The sequence below is a fragment of the Chelmon rostratus genome, chromosome 3 (genome assembly GCF_017976325.1).
Source record: "Chelmon rostratus isolate fCheRos1 chromosome 3, fCheRos1.pri, whole genome shotgun sequence".
Lineage (NCBI taxonomy): Eukaryota > Metazoa > Chordata > Actinopteri > Chaetodontiformes > Chaetodontidae > Chelmon > Chelmon rostratus.
Genome location: NC_055660.1, coordinates 8631646 through 8653471, shown reverse-complemented (window position 1 = coordinate 8653471; position 21826 = coordinate 8631646). Strand labels below are relative to the sequence as shown.

The 21826-nt window shown below is 43.1% G+C and overlaps 3 protein-coding genes across 13 annotated transcripts in view; 1 reads left to right on the top strand and 2 right to left on the bottom strand.

Moving 5' to 3' along the window:
* Nucleotides 1-17: 17 nt before the first annotated feature.
* On the top strand, nt 18-2116 carry si:ch211-113e8.11. Its single transcript, XM_041934492.1, has 2 exons — nt 18-314; nt 469-2116. Exons 1-2 carry the CDS (start codon nt 232-234, stop codon nt 1169-1171), a joined length of 786 nt encoding a protein of 261 aa, XP_041790426.1. The 5' UTR covers nt 18-231; the 3' UTR covers nt 1172-2116.
* si:ch211-113e8.10 (E3 ubiquitin-protein ligase ZFP91) lies at nt 1586-8139 on the bottom strand. Its single transcript, XM_041934491.1, has 12 exons — nt 7388-8139; nt 7036-7073; nt 6728-6844; nt 6284-6323; nt 5673-5783; nt 5496-5588; nt 5210-5401; nt 4919-4969; nt 4634-4712; nt 3926-4040; nt 3702-3801; nt 1586-3598 (listed from the first exon to the last, which is right to left on the bottom strand). The coding sequence occupies exons 1-12, from the start codon at nt 7798-7800 to the stop codon at nt 2608-2610; spliced, it is 2340 nt and encodes a 779-aa protein (XP_041790425.1). The 5' UTR covers nt 7801-8139; the 3' UTR covers nt 1586-2607.
* A 1986-nt stretch (nt 8140-10125) lies between these two features.
* rbm47 (RNA binding motif protein 47) overlaps nt 10126-21826 on the bottom strand; it is a 33815-nt gene continuing 22114 nt past the window's right edge. For 6 of the 11 annotated variants that reach the window (XM_041965853.1, XM_041965869.1, XM_041965843.1 and 3 more), the window contains 6 exons: nt 17424-18282; nt 16971-17298; nt 16483-16506; nt 15835-16044; nt 13723-13922; nt 10126-13413 (listed from right to left, as the gene is read on the bottom strand). In XM_041965853.1, the coding sequence (XP_041821787.1) occupies nt 13162-13413; nt 13723-13922; nt 15835-16044; nt 16483-16506; nt 16971-17298; nt 17424-18251 (1842 nt within the window). In that variant the 5' untranslated portion in view covers nt 18252-18282 and the 3' untranslated portion in view covers nt 10126-13161. The remainder of the gene's footprint in view (nt 13414-13722; nt 13923-15834; nt 16045-16482; nt 16507-16970; nt 17299-17423; nt 18283-21826) is intronic. The other 5 variants (XM_041965888.1, XM_041965916.1, XM_041965896.1 and 2 more) reach the window with 5 other exon arrangements.

Below are 21826 nucleotides of genomic sequence, written 5' to 3'. Positions count from 1 at the left end.
ACAATGTAAACACTGAGCGTCGGCTAAATGACAGCAGCTAACGTTGGTGCAAATCTAGATGTTTCTTTTAAAAAGGAAACAGGAATCATTAAATATTTTTACTCTATGTTCTTGTCATGAACCTTACTTTGAACTTTAAGACTCTAGTTATACAGTAGCAGTAGCAGTGCGCTTCAATTCTGAGACCAAGTTAGCCAGCTAGCTAGCTTAGCTTCAGTTGATTTTAAAAGCATGAACTCCCTGGTCGGCTACGGAGTGTCCTCGGACTCTGACAGCGATGGAGATGTAGAGAATGCAAACAACGGCGAAGCTGGGTAAATACTCATTAAAAAAAAAAAACATCTATCACAAAGCACACATGGTCAGATAGTTCTAAATAATATTGTGTTATCTTAAATGGGCTGCCAACGTCTTTCCTTCGTGTAACTCGTATTCTGCGTCTCTCTCTGCACCTTTTCTTCCTTTAAGTTCTGTTACGGAGATGGGTGGCGAGGCTTCAGCTGTAAAAAGGATCCGCAACTTCTTGCTGGAGCCTGGTTCAGCTTCCAGTGAGTCGGACAGTGAACCAGAACCAGTGGAAGATGACCAAGAGCCCTCTTCATCACCACCACATCTCCAAACACCAGCATCTTCTGCAGCCTGCCAGCCCACCCTGCCCGCTCCTCACCTGGGCTCCCTCACCTCCAATAAACTACCCCCTCCTTCTTTAAATACCTGTTCTGACAGCAGTGTGTTTGCCAACCCTTTCAAGGCTCAGGCGGACCAGAGGCTGAGCGCCTTGCAGAAACATGTCCCCCTCACAATGCAGTCCAAACCCTCCCACATAGGAGGGAAAAGGATGTGTGTGTCATACAGGAAAGACGGAAGGTGCAGGTTTGGGATTAAATGCAAGTTTGCTCATGACAGTGACCTGCAGACCCCAGTCACCCCCGCCTACTGTAATCAGCCTGTGAGTGACGAACCGCCAGTGTCAGATCCAGTTGAGTCACATGCAGGTGGCTCCTGCGGTGGAGGATCCCAGATCCCCCAGAAGGAGACAAAAGAGGAAGAGTCAGGAGGGCAGCAAGTGAAGAAGAGGAGGGTTGGACTGAGTAACACCTTAATTCCACCTAAACGAGCTCTGAAGCAGTACGCCATGCAAAGGGACAGAAAGCAGATCAATATGTCCTGATGGATATTTTAGTAGCTGATGCATGATTCTGTCATTAAGCAATAGTAGTGGGATGAAATAGCATCTCCCTATGTTTCAGAAATTTGTGGACTGTCCATTGTAGGATCAAGTAATGATTCAGGCATACAGTTACATCTGGCAGACGCTCTTGTCGAAAGCATCCTACGTTTTTATTCCCCATAAACACACGAGAGCAATTTCTATTTCTTGCTCAAGGACATTTTGACAAGTGGGCAGAAGGAGCTGGGGATTGAATCACCAACCTTACTAAACAACCACTTGTGCTGACCCCTCGAGCAACTAAGCTGTAGCTGAAGTTAAGAGAAGAAAATAATCTGTGTGACTGTTTGGGTTGGCCCCCAAAATTGTGTTCTCAGACTGTCAGTGAATACACTTTGGATAAACGTTAAGACATTTATTTACATCATATAAATGAACAGTTTTTGTGTTTGCTCTACCACATCCTAAATCACAAATCAGAGAGGTGCAGATTTAGTATTGACATGTCTTCCAAGGTTTTACATAGCTTTGCTTATTAATTATGTTACATTTCAAAAGGTTATAGACAAATTTGAGTTTGACAAATTCAGTGACTGTGCTTTACTGTCATCGTACGGGTTCGTATGTGATTTACAATGTCCAAGGTTACCTTTGGGCTGTCTAGAATGACTGAGGCTTTTCATGATAAGTACAAGCATTACAGAGGTTATTATACCTTCAGGGTCTAACAACATTAGCACAGCTGCGCAGATGTCATTGAAACAGGTCAAATGACACTGCCAACTTTACTAAAATACGCACATTTAGTGACTTTTTCACCGGCCTGTCAAACATCTTTTTGGCCTGTGCCTTTCCACGTTTTGAAATGTTTCTCTTTGTGAGACTAGATTGTTTTCTGTTATATCTTTTAACCTTGCCAAATAAAGGTTTTACAGTAGATCTGGACAATAAATGAAAAAATAGCTGCCTATTCATTTAAACAGACTTTACTCACCCCGTACATACTGGGGTCTGTTTACAGCTTTCTAATGTGTGTTTTGTGTTAATTCATAATATAAATAGTTGATTTATTCCAGTAGGAACCTTGGTGCCACACACTAGACATTTGATGTGCTGTATATTACTAAGAGGTTTGCTATATTATTGCATAATAGCAACAGCTTTGCAGCATGACCTCAGCATCAATACACACACACTCACATAAAAGGCTAGTTAAGTTTACAAGACTGTTATGTACAAAGGCAACAACTTACACATACAGACACAGACACATCTTTCCCTGATACAGATATTCTAAAAAGCTACCAAAGACTATGAGTGAACAGTACATAATATATTGGTGATCCTACATTTACCTCAAACATTGCAATACAGTATATCATGTCACTGATATATTGTCTGCCTCTATCTTGTGTTTTGTGTGCATCATCCTTGTTTTACATGAGGGCTTGCTGCACATGTCTATCAGTTCCGTCCGACAGAACTTCGGCTTGTCCCGTCTGCTCCCAGACCACCCCGTCCTCCCCCACAGCTTCTGTCTGCTGAAGGGAGCTGACTGACTGAGAGGAAGATGAGAGCACCGGATTGTCCAGAATAAAGCTGTCCCCGTTGGTCGAGGCTGGATCCTGGGACTGGGGATGGGATGGGGAGAGGAGAGGGGGGCTCGGGGCGGCTCCCTGCATGGTCTGAAGCTGCTGAGAAGTCGCTAGAAGGGGGATCTGCTGAATGTGGGTCTGAGGCTGGAAGGTCATTTGGAGGATTTGTGTCTGCCCCTGGTTCTGCTGGGAGGAGTACGACTGAAGAGGCTGGAGCTGGGGTTGATGCTGGGTCACCACTGGGCTAGAATGGAGGGTCAGCTGTTGCATTTGGGGCTGCTGTGGCTGCTGAGCGGCCTGCACAAACTGGACGGGCATCTGGAGCTGAAGGTGAGTCTGCTGCTGGTTGTCAGCCGGCGAAGGGGGGTCGATGGGGGACAGGGCAATCGTCACTGGCACCTGCATGGTATGAAGGCTCTGGTCTTGTCCCAGTAAAACCACCTGGTGACTCACTTGTTGGGCCACATGACCCATCTGGGACACCTGAGCCACTTGCTGCCCAACTTGCCCTTCCTGGCTCATCTGGTCTCCCTGCCCGTCCTGCCCTATTTGGCTCACGTCCATGCCGGTGACCTCTGCTTGCATGGGGTTTCCTGGCAGCTCCAGCAGGGAGGCAGGGGTTGTGATGAGGGCGCCAGCATTGGCTGCCAACGCCTCGGCGATTAGCACCTCAGGGTGACTCTTGGCCTTATGGGCCACCACACAGTCCTTCTTCTCAAACTTCTTGCCACATATGGAGCAGGAGAACTGATAAGTGGCATCAGCATCGTGCTTCTTCATGTGCCAGTTGAGAGACGCTTTCTGACGACACGTAAAGCCACAGATTTCACACCTAGTGAGAAAAAAATGAAAAAAAAAAAAATGCATTAAGTAATCTAAAAATTTAAGAGAATAAAGAAATCTCCAATCAAAGAGCACTAGTGCAAAGTACTGACTGTAGGGGCTTCTCTCCCGTGTGAATCATGCGGTGCACAGCCAGGTTATGGGAACTCTTGAAGGCACGAGCACAGAACTCACAGATGTAGTCCCTTTGATCTTAAATCACAAAACACTCAAATATAGACATGTTCTCTGTGTACGCTCATCATTAATTATAACAGGAAATAGTCAGACAAAAATCGATCTCTGTGCATGTATTGTGTATGCGCTGCATGGGTACCTGTGTGGTGCTTCGCATGTCGCAGCAGCTGCTTCTGTAGGCGGAAAAGCCTCCCACAAGACGGGTGAGGACAAACATACTTCTTCTTGAGCAAGTGCTGATACTTTATATGGTGCTGGTGTGCAAGAAAAAGAAAATGCAGAACAGTGTATCAGCATCAGTTGGACAGAAAGACTAGAAGGCTGAAAACTCACTGTAAGAAAGCTTTCTGTTTAAAGCTGTTGAGGTTTTGTGCGAACCTGCTGTATGTGTGAAGAGTTGTTTCTTGCCTTCACAAGTTATCAGCCTCGACAAAGGAATGTGTGATCAAACTATTAATCAATTGAAATTTTAATTTACCAGGAGTGTCTGAACATGTTTTGCAGACCCCATTATTCACTTCAGAATTGTGCCAATAGCGAACACATTGGATCCAAGTTTACTCCACATTAGCTACGGATATTCAAAAACACTTAAGCAGGACACAGAGTTGGACCCCTTTTACAGCTGAAACAATAGTAAGTAGTTAGTAATTACAGAAATGTAATCAAGCAATTTCAAGATGCCACCCTGGACAATGGAAAATGTGATAGACCTCAATCAATCGAATCGCTGGGGAAAGAAAGCCCTTCATAATGTATACAGAATTAATTTCCAATAACTACATTTGAACTGCTGTAGCTCAGAGTAAATAACCCTCAGCAGGACTGTTTGGCTGCTGAAACAGACCTGTAAGTAGCGAGGATGAGCCAGGACAGTCCCACACCCTTCCATTTCACAGCGCACGTACTGCACTGGAGGCTTCTTCCTGTGTGGGTGAAGCATGTGTCATTGCACAATATTCAAGCCATACATCAAACGGATCTCATTAATATCCCTCATATCCAAAGTCGCCGCTGACCATGTCAATCATCAATCGCTACTACATCCTTTATTTATGGATGAAATTATGACAGCGTGAGATCATATCATAAAGTTGAGGTTAAGATGCCGGAAAACAGAAATCGACTTCACCTTCTCTTTGGCAGCCGGGGTGTTTTGTCATCTTTTTTCCGCCGGCCTCTCCTAACAGACAGACAAAAGAATTTTACAATGAAAAAAATAAAAAGTACTTTGTTTTTTCACAACACACATGACATTCAGATTGAAGCTGAAATGATACGGTCACAGGAGAACAACTGCTTAGTATTTCACATGCACACTTTAACTTTGGTAAAAGTACAATTGTTGCTCATCAGACATACGTGCAAACCTGTTTAAATCTGTCCTATCGATTAATCTGTGATCGACTGGTGCTGTGCTTACTTCCTGGGTCCATCCGGGTCCTCCACCGTTTCCTCCTCTAGCTTCACTTCCTCCTCCACACTATCCAAGTTGTCCGAACCTTCCACCTTTATCTCAGCAACCTCTTTCTCTTTTTTAGGTGCCTTCTCTTTCTCTTTCTCCTTCTTCTCCTTCTGTCGCAGAGGAGCTCTGCGCTTTGGTTTAGGGACATCCCTAAAAAAAAAAAAAACAGAAAAATATCCAGTTACTCAACAAAAAAAAATATGGTGCCCACGTCTAATCATGTCGGACACAGACAAACACACACCGTTCAGCCTTTGGGTCGTAGCTCTGATCATTTAGGTCATCTCTGAAAGGAACATCTTCATCAGTGCTGAGGCCCTCTTCTTCCTCTGCGTCACTGAAAGCAAAACAACAAATCACCTGAAGCAAAATCCCAGATTTTCTGCACGGGGTCAAATGAACGCACTTGAGGCGAGTGTACCTCTGACTCTGCGGCTGGTAGTTGCGGTCGTTGGGGTCATCCTGAAAAGTAGCGTCTTCATCATCCAAGACTGGCTCAGGCACATCCTTGCTTTCCTTCTCTTTCTTTTTACTGAGACAGCATGAGTGTGAAACATCGTGTCATCGAAAACACAGCACCAAGCACTCACTCAGTCACACATTTATAGACACTATACTTAAGTGGGCCATAAATACCATTATAAGAACTGCAGTATGATTTTGATATATAACAATGTCATGCAGCCTCTCTATTTCTAAAGCTATTGCATGCATGATTCTTTTTTTATTGCATTTCAAATGATACTGCATAACCCCACAGAGAATAAGTAAGTACAAACTGGCGTGATCTGATCCATGTTTGTTAAAGACAGTTGATAAAATCCTACATTATCACAACTTTAAAGGGTTAGTTCACCCAAATTACAAACAAGCAAACTTTCACACTAAAGTAGTTAATAACAATGAAACTATCAGCATGGTTGAACAGCACAAGGATTTATTAAAACAATGTTTAAGTGACTGTTAAATGTATACTTTAATGCTTACAAAGTTCATATCATGCTTTAACCAAAGGACCAAACATATACTCACATTTCATACTTCTCTTTAATGTTTAATTCTCCTTCCACTGCTGCATGAGAAAAAGAGAAATTCACCAGTTTGAGAAAAGCAACAAAAGCACTCTTACCCACCAGAACCTTCAACTTTAGATATATGCACAAATTTGAATAAAACATTGTGCAAAATGTTAAAGGCATGAATGCAGAAAACACATAAACACTTTATTGCAGTCTTCTCTCTAAGTGAGTTACTGGAAGTAGAAGGGACTTAACAGGAAGCACTGATCCCATTAGTTACACTGAGAATCCATAATCACCACTATCCCATATCAACTAAAATAAGATGTACTGAGGGTTTTCTGCAGAATAAATAATATCCTAAAAAACAGTAGCGAGCAGGACGCTTTAGTGCCTCTGCGTGAATTACAAGTCCACATGCTGAACCATTGTAACTCCCTGTCAACAGGTTGCTCACCAGCTGGGTTCTCCATTCCAGGTTCGGTCTTACACACAGGCTTGGCAGAGCCGCGGACAGCCCTGCCAGATGGGGGCTTGGCACGAGGCTGGGCTGGGGGGCGTCTGGAGGGAAGAGCTGGAGTGAAGGAGCAGAAGCATGCCATCAAACACACTGTACGCCATGAAGTGTGGTAAAGACACGAGGACACAACCACACATGCAAGCTCGCTCTGTTTGATATGTACACATAATCCACGCACACATGCATACAGTAGGATTACATTCAAATGTAAGATGAATGTAGAGTCTTTTCCCCCCTCTAATTACCTTGTGCATCTGTGTCTGGTTTCTTGGAGTCCTCTGAGCTGCAGAACGGAGACACAAACACTGAGATCTGACATGTTTTTCTACCTGCAGAGAGTCACGTCATTATCCATCATACCTCTAATGGAACAATGCAATTAAAAGTTCCAGCACTGAATAAGAATATGATAATTTGTAGAGCCAGGTAAGTGTTACTCCACCCTCCCCGAGCAGAGCTGTAGAAAGGGGACGAGCTATGCTGAAGGCGTGCTTTTTGCAGGAACTGACCCCACTGACATAAACACACAAGTTAAAAGTCTGACAGGCTCGCTGTAAACAAATGCAGTTGTATGTGTGCTGGGAATGAAAAACTCACTCTGTGCCTTGAAGGCTGTCACCTGCGACCCCCCCTCCAGCCTCAGCCGAACCCGCTGATTCCGAATTTTTCTTCCGCCTCGAGTTACAAACTTTCCTCCGCTTGGTCGCACCGGTATCCGGACTCGGTTCGTCCTCGTCGTCGTCGCTCTTGGTGTCCTTCAACCAGGCCGGCACTGCCCTCGTTGACCTGTCTCTTAAAACCCGTCCTGAGCTCTGCGGGCTCGACGCTGCCCCGTTAACGTCTGTTAATGAAGCGGAGACGCCGGACCTCGGGCGGCCCGCCCCCCGCTCCCTGAGCCCCCTCCGCGGGGTAACGGTCGTACTGGTGGTCGGGGTCTGCTCCGCGGCCTTGTCCTCCGCCGGTTCTTCGCCTTTATTAACATCCCCGGTTCGGTCGCCGGCCGGTTCCATCACCGTGAGGACACTTCAGCCTAACAGTTACCTCAAATTCCGCTTCAAGTCATGCAGGTTTACGCGCAATTTGAGGAAAAACGGGCTGCATCTGGTTAAAAGACGTTTTGATTGCAAGCGGCCTTTATCCAACAGTGGGACATTTTCTGTGATTGCGTTGGGTTCGTCGCAAATTAAATGCATATATTTGTTGATTAGAAATTTAAAACTTTTCTTAATTATCTATTCAGCAATAAACCGATATCATTTTAAAGAAGCAGACACTATTTTCGCGTTCTTAAAGCTATAGTAAACCTACTTATTCGCCCGGACCTGGAGCGCAACCATTTTGTGCGCTTTGTTGCGTCTCCTTTAAGCCAAATAGAAACTGTGGTTACGTTCAGGAGCGGCAACACATTTCAGCAGCTGCAAACACCATCTGGATTTCCCTCTGTGCCTTTTAGCAGATGGAGTCGGCCTAGCTGCATGGTTTATAAATCTGCAAAGACGGCAGCAGTCGTGCAAAGGCACCACGCGCACGAATGACTGCCGGGGCATCATGGGAACTGTAGTTTTTAAGTTAGATCGCCCCAGCGCGGACTTTATTTTAAGGATATTTCTGTCTCGTAATTTGTTTTGCTTTTATCGCTTTAGGATAAGAAATGGGAATGTAAAATCCTGCGAATGATTGGCAAAGGAGTTTAATTTCTGTGGTACAATGAATAACAATAGGCCTTAACAATATAATATTAATGTGATTATGTGAAAATGTTTCCATACCTGCAGAATACTTGCCTGCCACACTTAAAACCAGCTGGAATTACTATTTTTAGTGTAATTTATTCCCTAGCCTGCAGTATTTTCTGTGTTCTGCACCAAATACGTGAATACATTGCCTAATATTTTACTTAATATTCAGACTGCATAGTAATACATGTGTTGATTCATATTGTAACCTCAAGGAAGATGAAATGTGGTTCGTTTCCTACTAAGTTCTGATCTGATGGCTCTGGAGCTAACATGGCTGCCAGTCTAAAACCTGCACTGTCTGGTTTGAGCTGTACAACCCTGCTGCAGGCTGCTCCGATGGGGTCCATTTACCACCAGATGGCAATATTGTCCTACATGTAAAACTCATCTCTGACAGCATCAAGTCTCTTTAACTTGCTTTAAAATCTTTCTGCCATCAGTCAGTGTGATAAAGTAGGTGTGGTGTTGAGGGGTTAACTAAGGCAGTATATTGGAGATAATATTCCAAGGAAATAAACGCACTCTTGTTTGGCAGAGTCTGTAGAGCTTTATTTACACACACTGATCATGAACACATCGCTGTGAGGATACACAAACCATCATCAGTGATGAACAGGGATGGCAAAACCACAAAAGTAGGTTTTGATCTGATTCCATTGAATAGGGCAAGAATTACTAATACTGATACCAATACTGATTCTTTCTATAATTAAAAACAGATAATGCACTATCATGCAAGGGTGACCACTGTGAAGTAAATAAAGTATATTATATACTATACTATTATACGCACTATACTACTACTACAGAGTAAAAATACTGTGTTTTAAGTCATGCGTTCAAAAAGTACAAAAAGCATTAGCCTAATGCTAAAAATATATTTGAAGTACTTATTATGCAGAATGGCCCATTTAAAAATAATCTGTATTATATATTTGTTGCTATTATATGTGTAACATTAATCTGAATCTGTAAAGTCACTAGTATCTAAAGCCATCAGAAAAAATGTGGTGTAACAAGTACCATATAGTCAGTAGAGCAGAAGCATAAAGTAACATAAAATGGAAAGTACCTGATAATTTTACTTGAGTAAATGTACTTAGTTACTTTGCACCGGTGGTATCAATACTACATGTGTCACTAGTTTAGCTGGTTACTCTGTGTACCTGTTACTGCCCTCCTCCTGCTCATATTGTCCTGCATGATGAAGACTACTCATGTTCTTCAAAGCCTCACAGAGCTCCTCGCCGGGACACAACATGTTTCTAGAGTAAAGTTGACCCACCGCCGGGAAGTTTATGAAACATCCTTCATCCACTGTGCTCTCTCTCCTCTCTGCACGGTGACACATTGCTTAATAGTAGCTGACGTATGAGGTCAGGGATGGGTTTGCATTCACAGAGGTCCTCTGCCTCCAGACCTTAAAAGAAACCTCTGACCCTTTACGCTCCTTCTAAAGTTATGCGGTTTAATCTAAAACTAAGCCTGGCTGAAGTGGTTTAGACAGTGTTGTTGAACAAAGGGGAATATGCAGACAAACAAAATGACTGACAGCACTGCATCCTTTTTGAAAATGCTTTATTTATCTACTTTATCACTATAAATATAACAAGACTGAACAATCTTTTTTTTTTTTTTTAACAAACCTTCAGATAGAAAACAGTCTGCATAGGTCTACAAAGGTATAGCAAAGGGCACATTTTGGCAATAAGGCACACACTAGGAAGAGTTTAAATGGTAACACCTATGTTAAACTAGGCATACGGAGCTCCACACCACTGACACGAGGCGCAGGAGGGGTTCATCCCACTGCTGTAGTGTGGCTGAAATGCAATAGAAATAAAGCAGGTGTTTTGAGTGGGAGACAGAAGCAGAAGGTTTTCTGCCGTCTAACACATGGAGTGTGGATGGCTGTTAAATCACCGTTAGACCCTTAACAGTTTTGCCAAAACCAACATGCACAGTTGCAACAGCAGCAGCTCACAGTGCCAATGGGTTGTAGCACACACAGTGGACCAGTTTTTGTCTTTGCTGTTGAAACTGACAAAATGTAGCCGAACCAGAAGGCCTTTGTGTTCCCACTCATAACACCAAATCCAGTTCAAAATAGCAAACAGAATAAAACACATAACAAAAACACAATAACCTTGAATTTTTTAAAAACTATTGGACACTTTGGCAAAAAAAAAAAAAGTTTTTTTCTACTTTTTGTTACTCTGACTTTTTATCCCTAAACAAGGTGTAAATAAAGAAAAGAAACATGTTTTTGAATATATTATACCTTTTCTTCTTACTTCATACACAACACATGTAATGCATATATTAAATATATCCTGACTTACTGTCATCATACAAGAAAATAATAAAAGCAGTAGCCAAATATAGGTGATGGAGTGAGATGAGACTTCAACAATAAGCCTTATTTGCTGTGGATAATCGATCTTTTCATTTAGCTTCTTACACCATAACCTTCTCATTAACAAGCTCAAAATCATCCATACAGCCAAACTCCTCGTGTTGTTTTCTGGGTAAAATGCAGTAAAAAGTAATCTGAAAACACAGTGAATAGAAAAAATAAAATAATCAAAACTACTAGAACTGGTTAAAAATTCAAGCCAGCATACAAATTGCTTGCTTGTGTATAGAGATGGCTGTTGTGGAGTGTGACTTCATAATTGGCAGCTGCTTGCATCCGTTGTTTGTGTGCACGTTTGCGTGTTGTGGTACATACATGCATGGCTACTTGTATATTTCAGCGTGAGGTATTGCTCCACTTATTCCCAGTCCAATATTACACTTGTTTTCAACACACTGCAGAGTTTAAAAAAAAGTGCCTACTAAACATTCATCAGGGTTATTTGATGTTTTATGCTTTATCCACAAGGACAAACTCTGTCACACATACAGACACTGAAACTAGCCCAGTTCACATATGAATTCATACTCGGCATTTAATATCTCTTCATCTGAAAGTCGCAATCTCTTGCCTTTTATAAATACGTTTTAAGTGCACCTCGGTCAAGCACAGTTTGGAGGACGAGAAATGAAGGGGAGACAAACATATACGGAGTGTTACCGCGGGAGCATTCGGAGAAGAGACTACAGCAGAGAGGTAGCCCTGTCACAGCTGGCTGCAGAGACCGAAACCTACGTCTCACCACAATACAGTAATACCACAAAACTGGTTAATTGGAAATATCAAGGGAGTCGTCCCTCTTTGTGCCATCCACAGGGGGCTTCGCTTTGTTATGAAAGGCACAGTGAAAAGCACATGGTAGCACATACACTTCATGCAGATGTAAGGCACTGTAGTCAGGCACAATCGTTCTAATAGCACGCGACTGGAGTGTTTGTAGCCTTAAGTTTTTTCGGATAGAAATGGCAAATGCAGGAGCTCTTTAAGTGACAAGAGTGCTCCAGTCCATATAGAAAAATGTCTCTCATTTCTGTCCATATTTGTTCACCTTTCAAAAGTCAAAGAATAAAAAAAAACAATAATACAGATATATATAAATGAGAAACAAAACAACTAGCATCTGTTCAGTCTTAGTCCCCTGTCAGCGCAGTTTCTGAGGATAAGAAACATCTCTGTGTACATGATGTCGCTGCCTATCAGTTGCCCATCATTAAAAGGCTTTCCAGTTTTCTTTCTCTAGTATTTGTTCACCAAGGAATCTGTCACAATAATATTATTTAGCTGGCAACGTTTCTTCAAACAAACCCCAACACAGTATACGTTTCCAAAAGTGAAAATGGGAGAAAACGAGCAAACTAATTATAGGTAAATGAACACAGAACCTTCATTTAAAACAACCAAAAACATGAATAAAACTACATAAACCAAAAAGTACCACACAGGCATGTTTGAAGCATACACATTTAACCACCATGGACGGACAGCATCACCTACAGCACATAGAACTGGCTAGAATACTATATATATTAATGGAAAAAGCCAAACCAAAAAAAACCCCAAAACATTAGTACATCCAAAAGCAGTTGAATTCAGTGGTATCCTCTATTGTCAGTAGTTCCTGTTGTACTTTTACTTTCCTCCAATTAACGTTTCTTTTTTAAAAGACATGCTGTAAATGCTGTATCTTTCCTGCTTCAGAGACCAAAAACCACCCCAATAATGACAGAAACCCACAGAGAATAAACTTTAAATATGTATCTTCTCTTCATAAATACTTTAATGTACCTTCAGTGTTTTTGTTGCTGTAGCAACTAGGTGGCAGGGGTCACAGACACAGAGAGGGAAAGACAGAGTTGTGACTGTTGTTGTCGTGACTGTAATTCTAAGTAATGCTTGTTGTTTGGGGGAGGGGGGTCACCACACACACGTAGGTTTCCTCAGTCTGTCCTTCATGTGTGCTACAATTTACAGTGATGCTGCATAACTTGGATCCAGGATATGCTGAGGCCAGCAGGTCAGACAGATATGAGATGTCAGGTGGTCATTGCTTCACTGTTTTCGAAATATTTGCTTCAAACAACATTCCTTTAGAGCTTTTGGACGTTCACAATTTCAAGTGATGCTTCTGTACGATGGGACAGACTGCACGCTGCGGTGGTCGTTCAGTCACAGGCAGGGCATCTTTGTCGCGGTCTCACGTGGTCTGACCCTCACGATCAATATGTCTGGTAGACATCGTGGATGGGCAGCTGGAAGGCTGTGGCGGGGAAAGCCTGCGGCACCGCGTAGCCTGTGTATCCACCGTACGCCGCGGCCGCCACCGCTGCGTTCTTCTGCAGAGCGGCCAGAGCTGCTGTGTTGGCGGCGTAGTTTGTGATGGGGACGTATCCGCCTCCATACAGACCACCAGCTGCTGGGATGCGTTGTACGTTGTGGGCCATGGCATAGACGGGGGTGATTGGACGGCCCTGAGAAATGCAAGAAAAAAGAAGGAGGAATACAGTACAGTGAATAAGACCATTTGTAAAGTCAACTCATTGTACATTTAGTCCATTCGTTGAATGAATGCATTAAATTTTGAGGTGTAATATGTGTTTTTTTACATTAAAGTTAAGCAAAACCACCTTAACTTGCATTTTTTTAGTTATTTGATAAATACAAATTAATGTTAAGAGAAATAGCTCTTGTGTAGCCAATAATCAACAAAATGACACAACATGAGATGGACATTTTTCATTTTGAATCACATTCCAGCATGTGTCTGTCATAATGCACACCTGAAAAGGTGGAGGGGTAGAGACCGTAGGTAGGACAGTGGCAGCAGCAGCAGCAGCAGTGGCGGTGGTGTGTTCAGGGTGTTGCATGGCCAGAGGGTTAATTAGGTGCTCCACCGTGTGCACCTTCCCCTCCTCCATCAGCTTGGCGGCAGGAGCCGCACTGAACACTGGGTACTGCCCACCCAGAGTCGGCAATGCCACTGCACATAAAGAGACACGAGAATGAGAGCTCGGATAATAGAGCGAACCACTGCAGAGTGTAGCAAGAGATAGTTAATATGTTTGCATTCACAATACAGGAGAGAGACAAGCACATACATGCACCATGCTCAAACAGAAACACGCACACGTGTGAAGGTAATCTATGGAGCGATGGATGCTAAAGCAGTGAGGGATGCATTAGACAGGGAAAGCTTGAAGGAAACAATTTAGACAAGAAGGGAGAAAATAAGAAATTACACAAGTTGGCGATGGGGTGTGATTCGGATTATGATGGCGCTCAACTGTGGATTAACCTCAATGCTCCAACACATACACACACAAAGAGCGAACACAACGTCAGTCATTGTTTCAGATGGACAAAAGTCTTTTCAATCTGGTGGTGATCCTGTGATTCCACACAGACCGGGACTAAGACCAGGACCCCAAAGATTGGGGTCAAATCATTCCAGAAGAAGCATTGAGAAAGTCCACTTTAGAAAACAGTCCTGGGCTCACAGAATATATTACATTACTAATAATAACAAATCCTTCAGTATAAAAGTCATGATGAAAAAGTAATCTGGTAGGTTTAGTAACTTTTGTGTTTAGTAATTCAAGATTAAAGAATAATACCAGCGTGTTCATTTTTATTTTGCATTTTCTATCACTGATGTTTCTACATTTCATTTTTATACCTTATATACCTTTTTTCTGTCATAGTTTGTATCAATATGATTGCATTTCCTTTGCTGACTGTAAGGAGAACAGGAGGACAGAAAGAAGTGGAATTATCCAACAGGAAATAATCCTTTAAAAGCCAATTTAGATCTTTGCTGCCATATTCTTCTTCGGTGGGACAGCTGTGTACACAGTAGACAATGTACAGTTTTAGTAAATTTCAAGAAAATCAATGACATACAGCATGGCTTGCATGATGACTGTGATCATGTAGATTAAATGTACACATCAGCAGATGGACCTAAACTCTACATAACACTGGTATTATTCTTTAAGTCATTAGAATAGAATGGACACAATCAAAAAGGTGAGATAAATAATCTTTGTGCTACTTTGTGCGCTTAGTTTCGCATTTCAACTCTGTTCCTGACCGAAACTGTTGTATTGCTAACAAAGCTACAGCAGCTGCTCCCATAGAACATAAAACTCATTGAGTTGACATCCAATAACTTCATATTGTGAATGGATAAATGGAAAATATTTTTTGAGATACAGGTTTGTTTTTCATCCATATTGTTCCTGCCCTAACTGAAAGTAAAAAAAAGACAAGACACTGTCAACCACCGTTCAGTGAAAATTTGAAGCTGAATGCATTTGTTAAAGCAGAGTATAGAAGCTCCAATCCCCACATAACTATGGCCATGTTCAGACAGACAACAGCACTGTGTGAAAAAACATGGCTTTCTCATTCATTTTAATGAAACCACTGCATTTGGGGTGCCAAAAAAGCAGCAAAATAACCCCCAAAAGTGTAGTCTCATCCAGCAAAAAGTCAAATCTTGCATCAATGCAACGCAATGTATTTTGACAAAGCAAAGCGTTGGCCAATCAAATACGTTCCAGGTCGATTAGCCCCTTGTGTTCTTTTAGCACAGCGCTATTTTTGGTCTGAACACCAAGTAAGACAAATTACTGAATGAAAAAGGCAAGGAACGATTCATAGAGGTTACTTTCTGGTCATGTTAGAAAGGACAGATTTCACGCCATTTTTCTTTACTTTAAAGAGAAAGGAAGTCCTTTTGCACCTGACCGTCCAGCAACAACCATAATCTTGATTTATAAAACGTTCCTCAAACCACACAGGAGAGAGAGACAGAGAGTTATGAGCTGGAAGGTTTGACGAAGGCTTTTGAGATGGGCAAGGATATGGATGGATATATCTATCTCACTGACTTGTGCCAGGTTTGATGCCAACGGGGTTGACAGAGGCAGCGAGCTCCAGACTGGGCATCAGCTCATAGGGCTTTTCTGGCTGCTTGGTCTTGCCCTCATGGTAGCGGCTGTAGATGCCACGACCGGCAGAGTAACCCCCCAGGTATGACCCCCGTGGTCCAGGGGTACGGTTACCTGCAGCAGCACGACCACGACCTCGCACAGTACCTGCTTAAAATACAATTAAAGTAATATGATGACAGGGGTTGTGGTTTTTGGACTTGGGCAGCAGGGGCAACTGAAAGTGTGGGGCAAAATCTAAAGCAAGAGTTTATGATGGGTTTAGAACTTCTTTGAAAGGTCCTCTTAAGATATCAGTACGGAAGCTGCACAAGATTTTGGGGGGTTCTTTGGGTCCAGTTTGGCCTTTGTCCAGAGCACTATCCTGACTCTTGAATTTGATGCAGCTATGCAAGTTCACGGCACTGTAAAATGGTATTCCGAAATGTTCTCAGCTTTTTTTGGGATCTCTGCAATAACCCAGCGTGAAATGGGAGGTGACAGTACAGCAAGAAAAGTATGGTGTTAGAAAATGTATAGTTTGTCACATGGCAAGAAAGCTCATTGTTCATTGAAGGAATAAGTAGGAATAAGGATGTGAGAGATTACCATTGTTCTGTATCATTGGGGATCCTTTGGAGAGAAAACCAAAACACAATGATTGTTGAAAGTCAAATAGATTTTCCTGCCACCACCCAAAGACCATATACAGTATAATCAATCATCAAAGGTAATGGGATTAGCATTCATTGTTCCATCACCTCGTTTTCTCTTTGCCTTTTAATAACAAGTCAAGCCACAAACCCTCATCAAGTTAAAGAAAACTTTTATCAAATGAATTGTCCTGTCATCAAAGATTAAATCATTATTATCTTAGTCATCAAGGCCATACAAAAATCATAGCTCTCTATTGATGAGGTCTGTCTTGTTCCTACAATAGCATCGTTTGGATGTCATTATGGGATGTTTAGCAATGCATTGGCCCAAAGAGTTTCTGCTGCCACCAACATTTACAAAAACAGATGGCTTTCAGAGAAACACTGTGGCTTTTGCAATTGATCATTACTGGTACTAAAGTAGAAAGAATGAATTCTAACCTTTGACGAAGTAGTCCCTGTTGGGTCCAATGAGGGTGTTGTAGGGATAACCATAGTAGGCCAATGTGTAGGGATCACACTGGTAAACGTAGCTCTGCTGAGTAGCCTCTGGAGTGGCAGAGGCCCCCTTGGAGGCCTTCTGGCGCGAGTACTGCTCTTTATCCACCGGCTTGGCGAGTGTCACCTCGATGCAGGACCCTTCCACCTCTGTGCCATTGAGGTGGTCCATGGCCAGGACTGCATCGTCCCGGGAGTTAAAGTGGACGAAGGCATAGTCACGGATTTTCTTCACACGTTCAACGCATCCAGGATTCCACTGGCTGAACACCTGGTTGACAGGGAAAATGGGTGATTGGTTAAGAATGGTAGGCTAATAGTACCTCTTTTTGTCAGATATGTTTTTACCCAATAAAAACATGCATAATTAAACCTCTAAAATAAATAGTCAGCCACCTGTCTGATTGTCTCCTCGCTGGTCTCCATCATAAGATTCCTGACATAGAGGATCTTCACTGTCTCCATAACATCTTCGTCCACGTCGATCTCCGGCTCAGCCCAGTCCACTGCGATCTGGTGACCCCAAAGCTGAATGCGTCCAGGCATCAACTTCCTGCGAGCCATGGCGGCTGCACGGTGCGACTCATACTCTACAAAGGCAAAGCCTCGGTTCTTCATCTTGTCTGCAGCGCTGGCATAAACTATCACATCTAGTACCCCTTCTGTCACCTTGGAGACCTCCTCCAGGATCTCCTCACGCTTTTTGGTCTTGGGGATGCCACCGATGAAAAGACGGCAGTTGTCCACGGAGGAGCAGACTCCCAGCAGCCGCCCGGGCCGCACTTCATAGTTGTTGAGCTCACGCACAGCCCTCTTAGCCTCATGTTTCTCTGTGTACATCACAAATGCGTATCCTCGGTTCTTCCCGTCAAAGTCCATCATCAGCCGCATCTCATAGATGCGTCCTACAGACTCAAACACAGGGACCAGCTCATCCTCATAAACGTCCCGCGGGATCTTGCCCACAAAGATTTCACATCCCCGTGGTGGAGATGCAGCATTCCAACCAGGAGGAGGGCCATATTTACGCTGACCGTTTTCCTGTACCATACCGTAGCCAGTGCGCTCCATCAGGGCCACCAGTGCAGCCTCGTTGGGAGCACCTGCCACTCCCTCGGGGATGCTGATCTGTCCATGAAGAGAGTGGTGGGCGGCACCAGAGGGTTTGGAGGGGGCAGCGTTATTACTCATGTTCGAGGAGGAAGCAGGGTCTTCGGCTGTCATTCTGACAAAACCATCCAATCAGAACTGGGGCCTGAGGAGGGCAAAGAAAGACAGGTTTGTCAAATTACATTAAATTGTAAGAACTGCAACTGCTATCCAAGAGACAACGGGAACAACAAGAAAAATAAGTAGTGTTCTGTTCAGAAGCTGCCATTTAAAACTTGTCTGTACCAATGAAGACTCATAATAATGCTGCTTGTTAAAACAAAATGAGCATCAATTTATAGGTGCAATGCAAGATGCAAGCTACCTGAAAGCTAACCAAGTGTATGTGACCTGGACAGAGCAGTGAAAAGATAGCATCTATAAATCCCCTGAGCACCTTCCCCTATCAGCGGTTTTACAACCTTGTTTTGTTGAGATCTTCAGATCCCTTGCTGACCTTTGACCCCCATCAGAGAGAATGAAGGGCTGTAAACCCTGAAACCTCCAGCTCAAGGTTCACTGAGTATGACTTGGTCACATGCTTATTATGTGTGTGGGTGTGTGTGTATATGGGGTTGCTAGTGTGTGTGTGTGTGTGTGTGTGTGTGTGCGTGTGTGTGTGTGCTAGAAGTAAGTTAAATCGTTGGAGTTAAGCTATATGAGGAATTTTTTGTAAAATATGACCCCTGTGACTCCATACTGTGACAAAAAGCTGTGCGCGTTAATCTATCGTATACATGAATCTATTGCACATACACACTCACCACAAGAGGGTGTTGGACTTTCAACCTCTTTATCATGAGTGTGTGTGGGTGCAAGTTTTTCCGTGTGCATGTGTTTCTGTGTGTGTGCCATTTCATTAAGGGCTGTAGCCCTATAAAAGGAACAGAGAACAATCAGAAATCGGCTTCCCAAGCATAAACCTCTTATTCTGTTATTTTCCAACACTGCAAGCATTCAGAACGGAAAAAATCCACAGCATCTTAAATCCCCAAATCTCCACGCTGCGTACAATACCGAGGCAGCCAATCACAGCAGACTACAAAGCAAACTACTTTTTGTCAGGCTAAACGTCATGAAAGCAAATAGCCCAACTAAAAAACAACCTTGTGCTAGTTTGGCAGGCTGTGTGTGTGTGTGTGTGTGTGTGTGTGTGTGTGTGTGTGTGTGTGTGTGTGGGTGTGTGTGTGTGTGTGTGCGTTTTTGTGCGTCACAAGATAGCCTGGACTTTGATGGAGATAGCTGAGGCGGTCAACAAAGGTAAAACACTACTAAGCCAAGCAACCATGGTAACGCACACACTCATTTGACTTGACCCAATATCCCACTCTCCCACACAGACACACACACACCTGTTCGCTTGTTAGTTCGCCCCAAGGCTGGAGGGCTTAGAATTACCTGAAACCTAGCTCACACCTCGTCCACAGAGGAGCGAGAATGATGCAAATGTCAGCGTGATAGAATAAAAAGAGAGATGCTTTAAAAATCATAAAAAATACTATAGCGGACAGACTAATTTAAATATTGCTGATTCATTCATTATTGTATTTATATACAAAAACATTAAGGTCAAAAGAAGAAAGAAAGAAGAATACAGAATTGCAAGAACAAGGAAAGACAGGATGTTGTTTCCTCCTTTCCTATCTCTCCTTTCCTATCTTTAGCCAGTAGTTGGTTGCTGCATGTTGACATAGGTCAAGATGACATTAGATGATATAAAAACATTTTCGACAGAGCTACAGGGACGTCTGTCACGTAGAGATGCATTAGCAAGCATGCAGTTCCTTTTATTCCAAAGAAAAATAAACACATACACATCACTCAAGGTTTTCCCAGCAGCAGCCTGCGACACTAACACAGCCTTTTTGGTGCTTATTCCTGCGTTGCTTTCTCTCCGCTTCCACAGTGCCCTCGCTCTGTTCTTTCTATTGTGTGAAGTGCTAACATGACTCCATCTCTTATCAGCCTTATCTTGCCAGACTGATGACAAAGGGAGGACAATATTCACTCTGGGAGTTCTGCTCTGTGATAGAAAAAAAAAAAAAAAGCTTTGTGAAACGCTGAGATCGACACTCTGTGTAACATACAGAAGTCAAATTTAGGACTGTGGTGTGTGTCAGAAATGTGGCATATTCAGTGCTCGGTCTCAGCAGTGACCTACTTCCTGGTTTTGACCACTTGGAGATGTTCCTGACTTCCTCACTGCTGACAACTGTTGTGCTGAGGTTTTCCTTTCTTAGGGGGGACTCAGGAAATCACAGCGCTCAGTGTGTCAGATGTGAAGCAAAAATCAGATGTCTCTCTTCCTTTGCATGATGTTGAGAAAATTAGAACAGTGAGTGTGGATACCTCGGATGTTTTTGGCATTAAAATGCAACAGAATGATCAGAAAAGCAGACAGAAAGAAGTGTGGAAGTAATGCCAGGAGATAAAAATTTGCTTGTAAATCTGCACCTTTCAGAAAGCTTCATTATACCTGGTGCATGCAATCCTGTGTGTGTGTGTGTGTGTGTGTGTGTGTGTGTGTGTGTGTGTGTGTGTGTGTGTGTGTGTGAGAGAGAGAGAGAGAGAGAGAGAGAGAGAGCCGAGGCAGCACAGGTAGATGATTAACCGCGACAAACACAAATCTCAGCCTTTGCTCGCAGAGGGCATAAAGATTCAGACGCCTCAGTTATTAAGAAACTACATTTTCAGAGGGAGAAGTTGGAACAGCTTGCATGTGATTTTTCATCTTCGCCGTAGCACAACAGGAAGAGCTAGCAGCTGTTAGGCAAAGCATAATCCACACAGACTTTCAGAGCTCAGACACAGAGTTCACCTGGTTCAAAGGTTGTGAACTCCAGAAGGGAAGAGCTGCCTGGATTTTTATTGGCTGACAGGACCAACCTGCTGGGTTAAAGTGTTCCAGTTATAGCTGCGGAGATTACCCATTACAATGTGTTTATGATTGATAGAAGCGCCTGATTCTCTCTGTATTAACAGCATGTTATTGGGGACTGACATGTTTTATGAAGGCTTTTACACCTCAAACACGGACTGACTGCTGTGGACAAATTCCATCTTTTTCCACAAATAAACAAATGAAGCATGCCGTTATTAAAGAATAGCTCCTCACAGCTCAGGAGAAGAAGAACATTTCATCCTTCATGTCACTGACCTGACATTAAATCAACCCTGCTATCGTGTGTTTTTCTTAGGAGCATTTGCAGATCTTATTCAGAAGTTTGCAAGCCAACACACTTCTCTTTCGCTCCCAGTTTATTGCAGCTTATGGAGTTAAGAAAACCCAATGTGAGGAACAACGCGTCTCTTGGTTTGCTGTTCTATCCCCAGTGACACTGATCCAGTGTACTGAAGAAAACAGGCCTAAGGATGGCGCCATCTTAGCTATATGCACGCACACGTGGGCACGTGGAGGCGATGCACTCGCAGCGTCGACCCAGCAGCCCCTAACAGCGGTGTCACAAGGCAGCAGAAGAGGATCAAACAGTCTAGTCCTGCTGTTTTAACACATACTGCAGCACACAGCCAACAGATAACATCACAGCAGCTGAGTCACGCAAATATTATTCAAACCTGCCTTCACATGTCAGATAAATTCATAGACAGAACTGCTGAATAATGATCAAAAACCTGTCAGTCAAGGTTGC

Coding starts and splice junctions, on each gene's coding strand:
- si:ch211-113e8.11 (XM_041934492.1), top strand. CDS start 232: ATGAACTCCCTGGTCGGCTACGGAGTGTCCTCGGACTCTGACAGCGAT. Junction 315..468: donor GCAAACAACGGCGAAGCTGG/GTAAATACTCAT, acceptor TCTTCCTTTAAG/TTCTGTTACGGAGATGGGTG.
- si:ch211-113e8.10 (XM_041934491.1), bottom strand. CDS start 7,800: ATGGAACCGGCCGGCGACCGAACCGGGGATGTTAATAAAGGCGAAGAA. Junction 5,784..6,283: donor ATTAAAGAGAAGTATGAAAT/GTGAGTATATGT, acceptor ATGCTGTCTCAG/TAAAAAGAAAGAGAAGGAAA. Junction 4,970..5,209: donor GACCCGGATGGACCCAGGAA/GTAAGCACAGCA, acceptor TCTGTCTGTTAG/GAGAGGCCGGCGGAAAAAAG.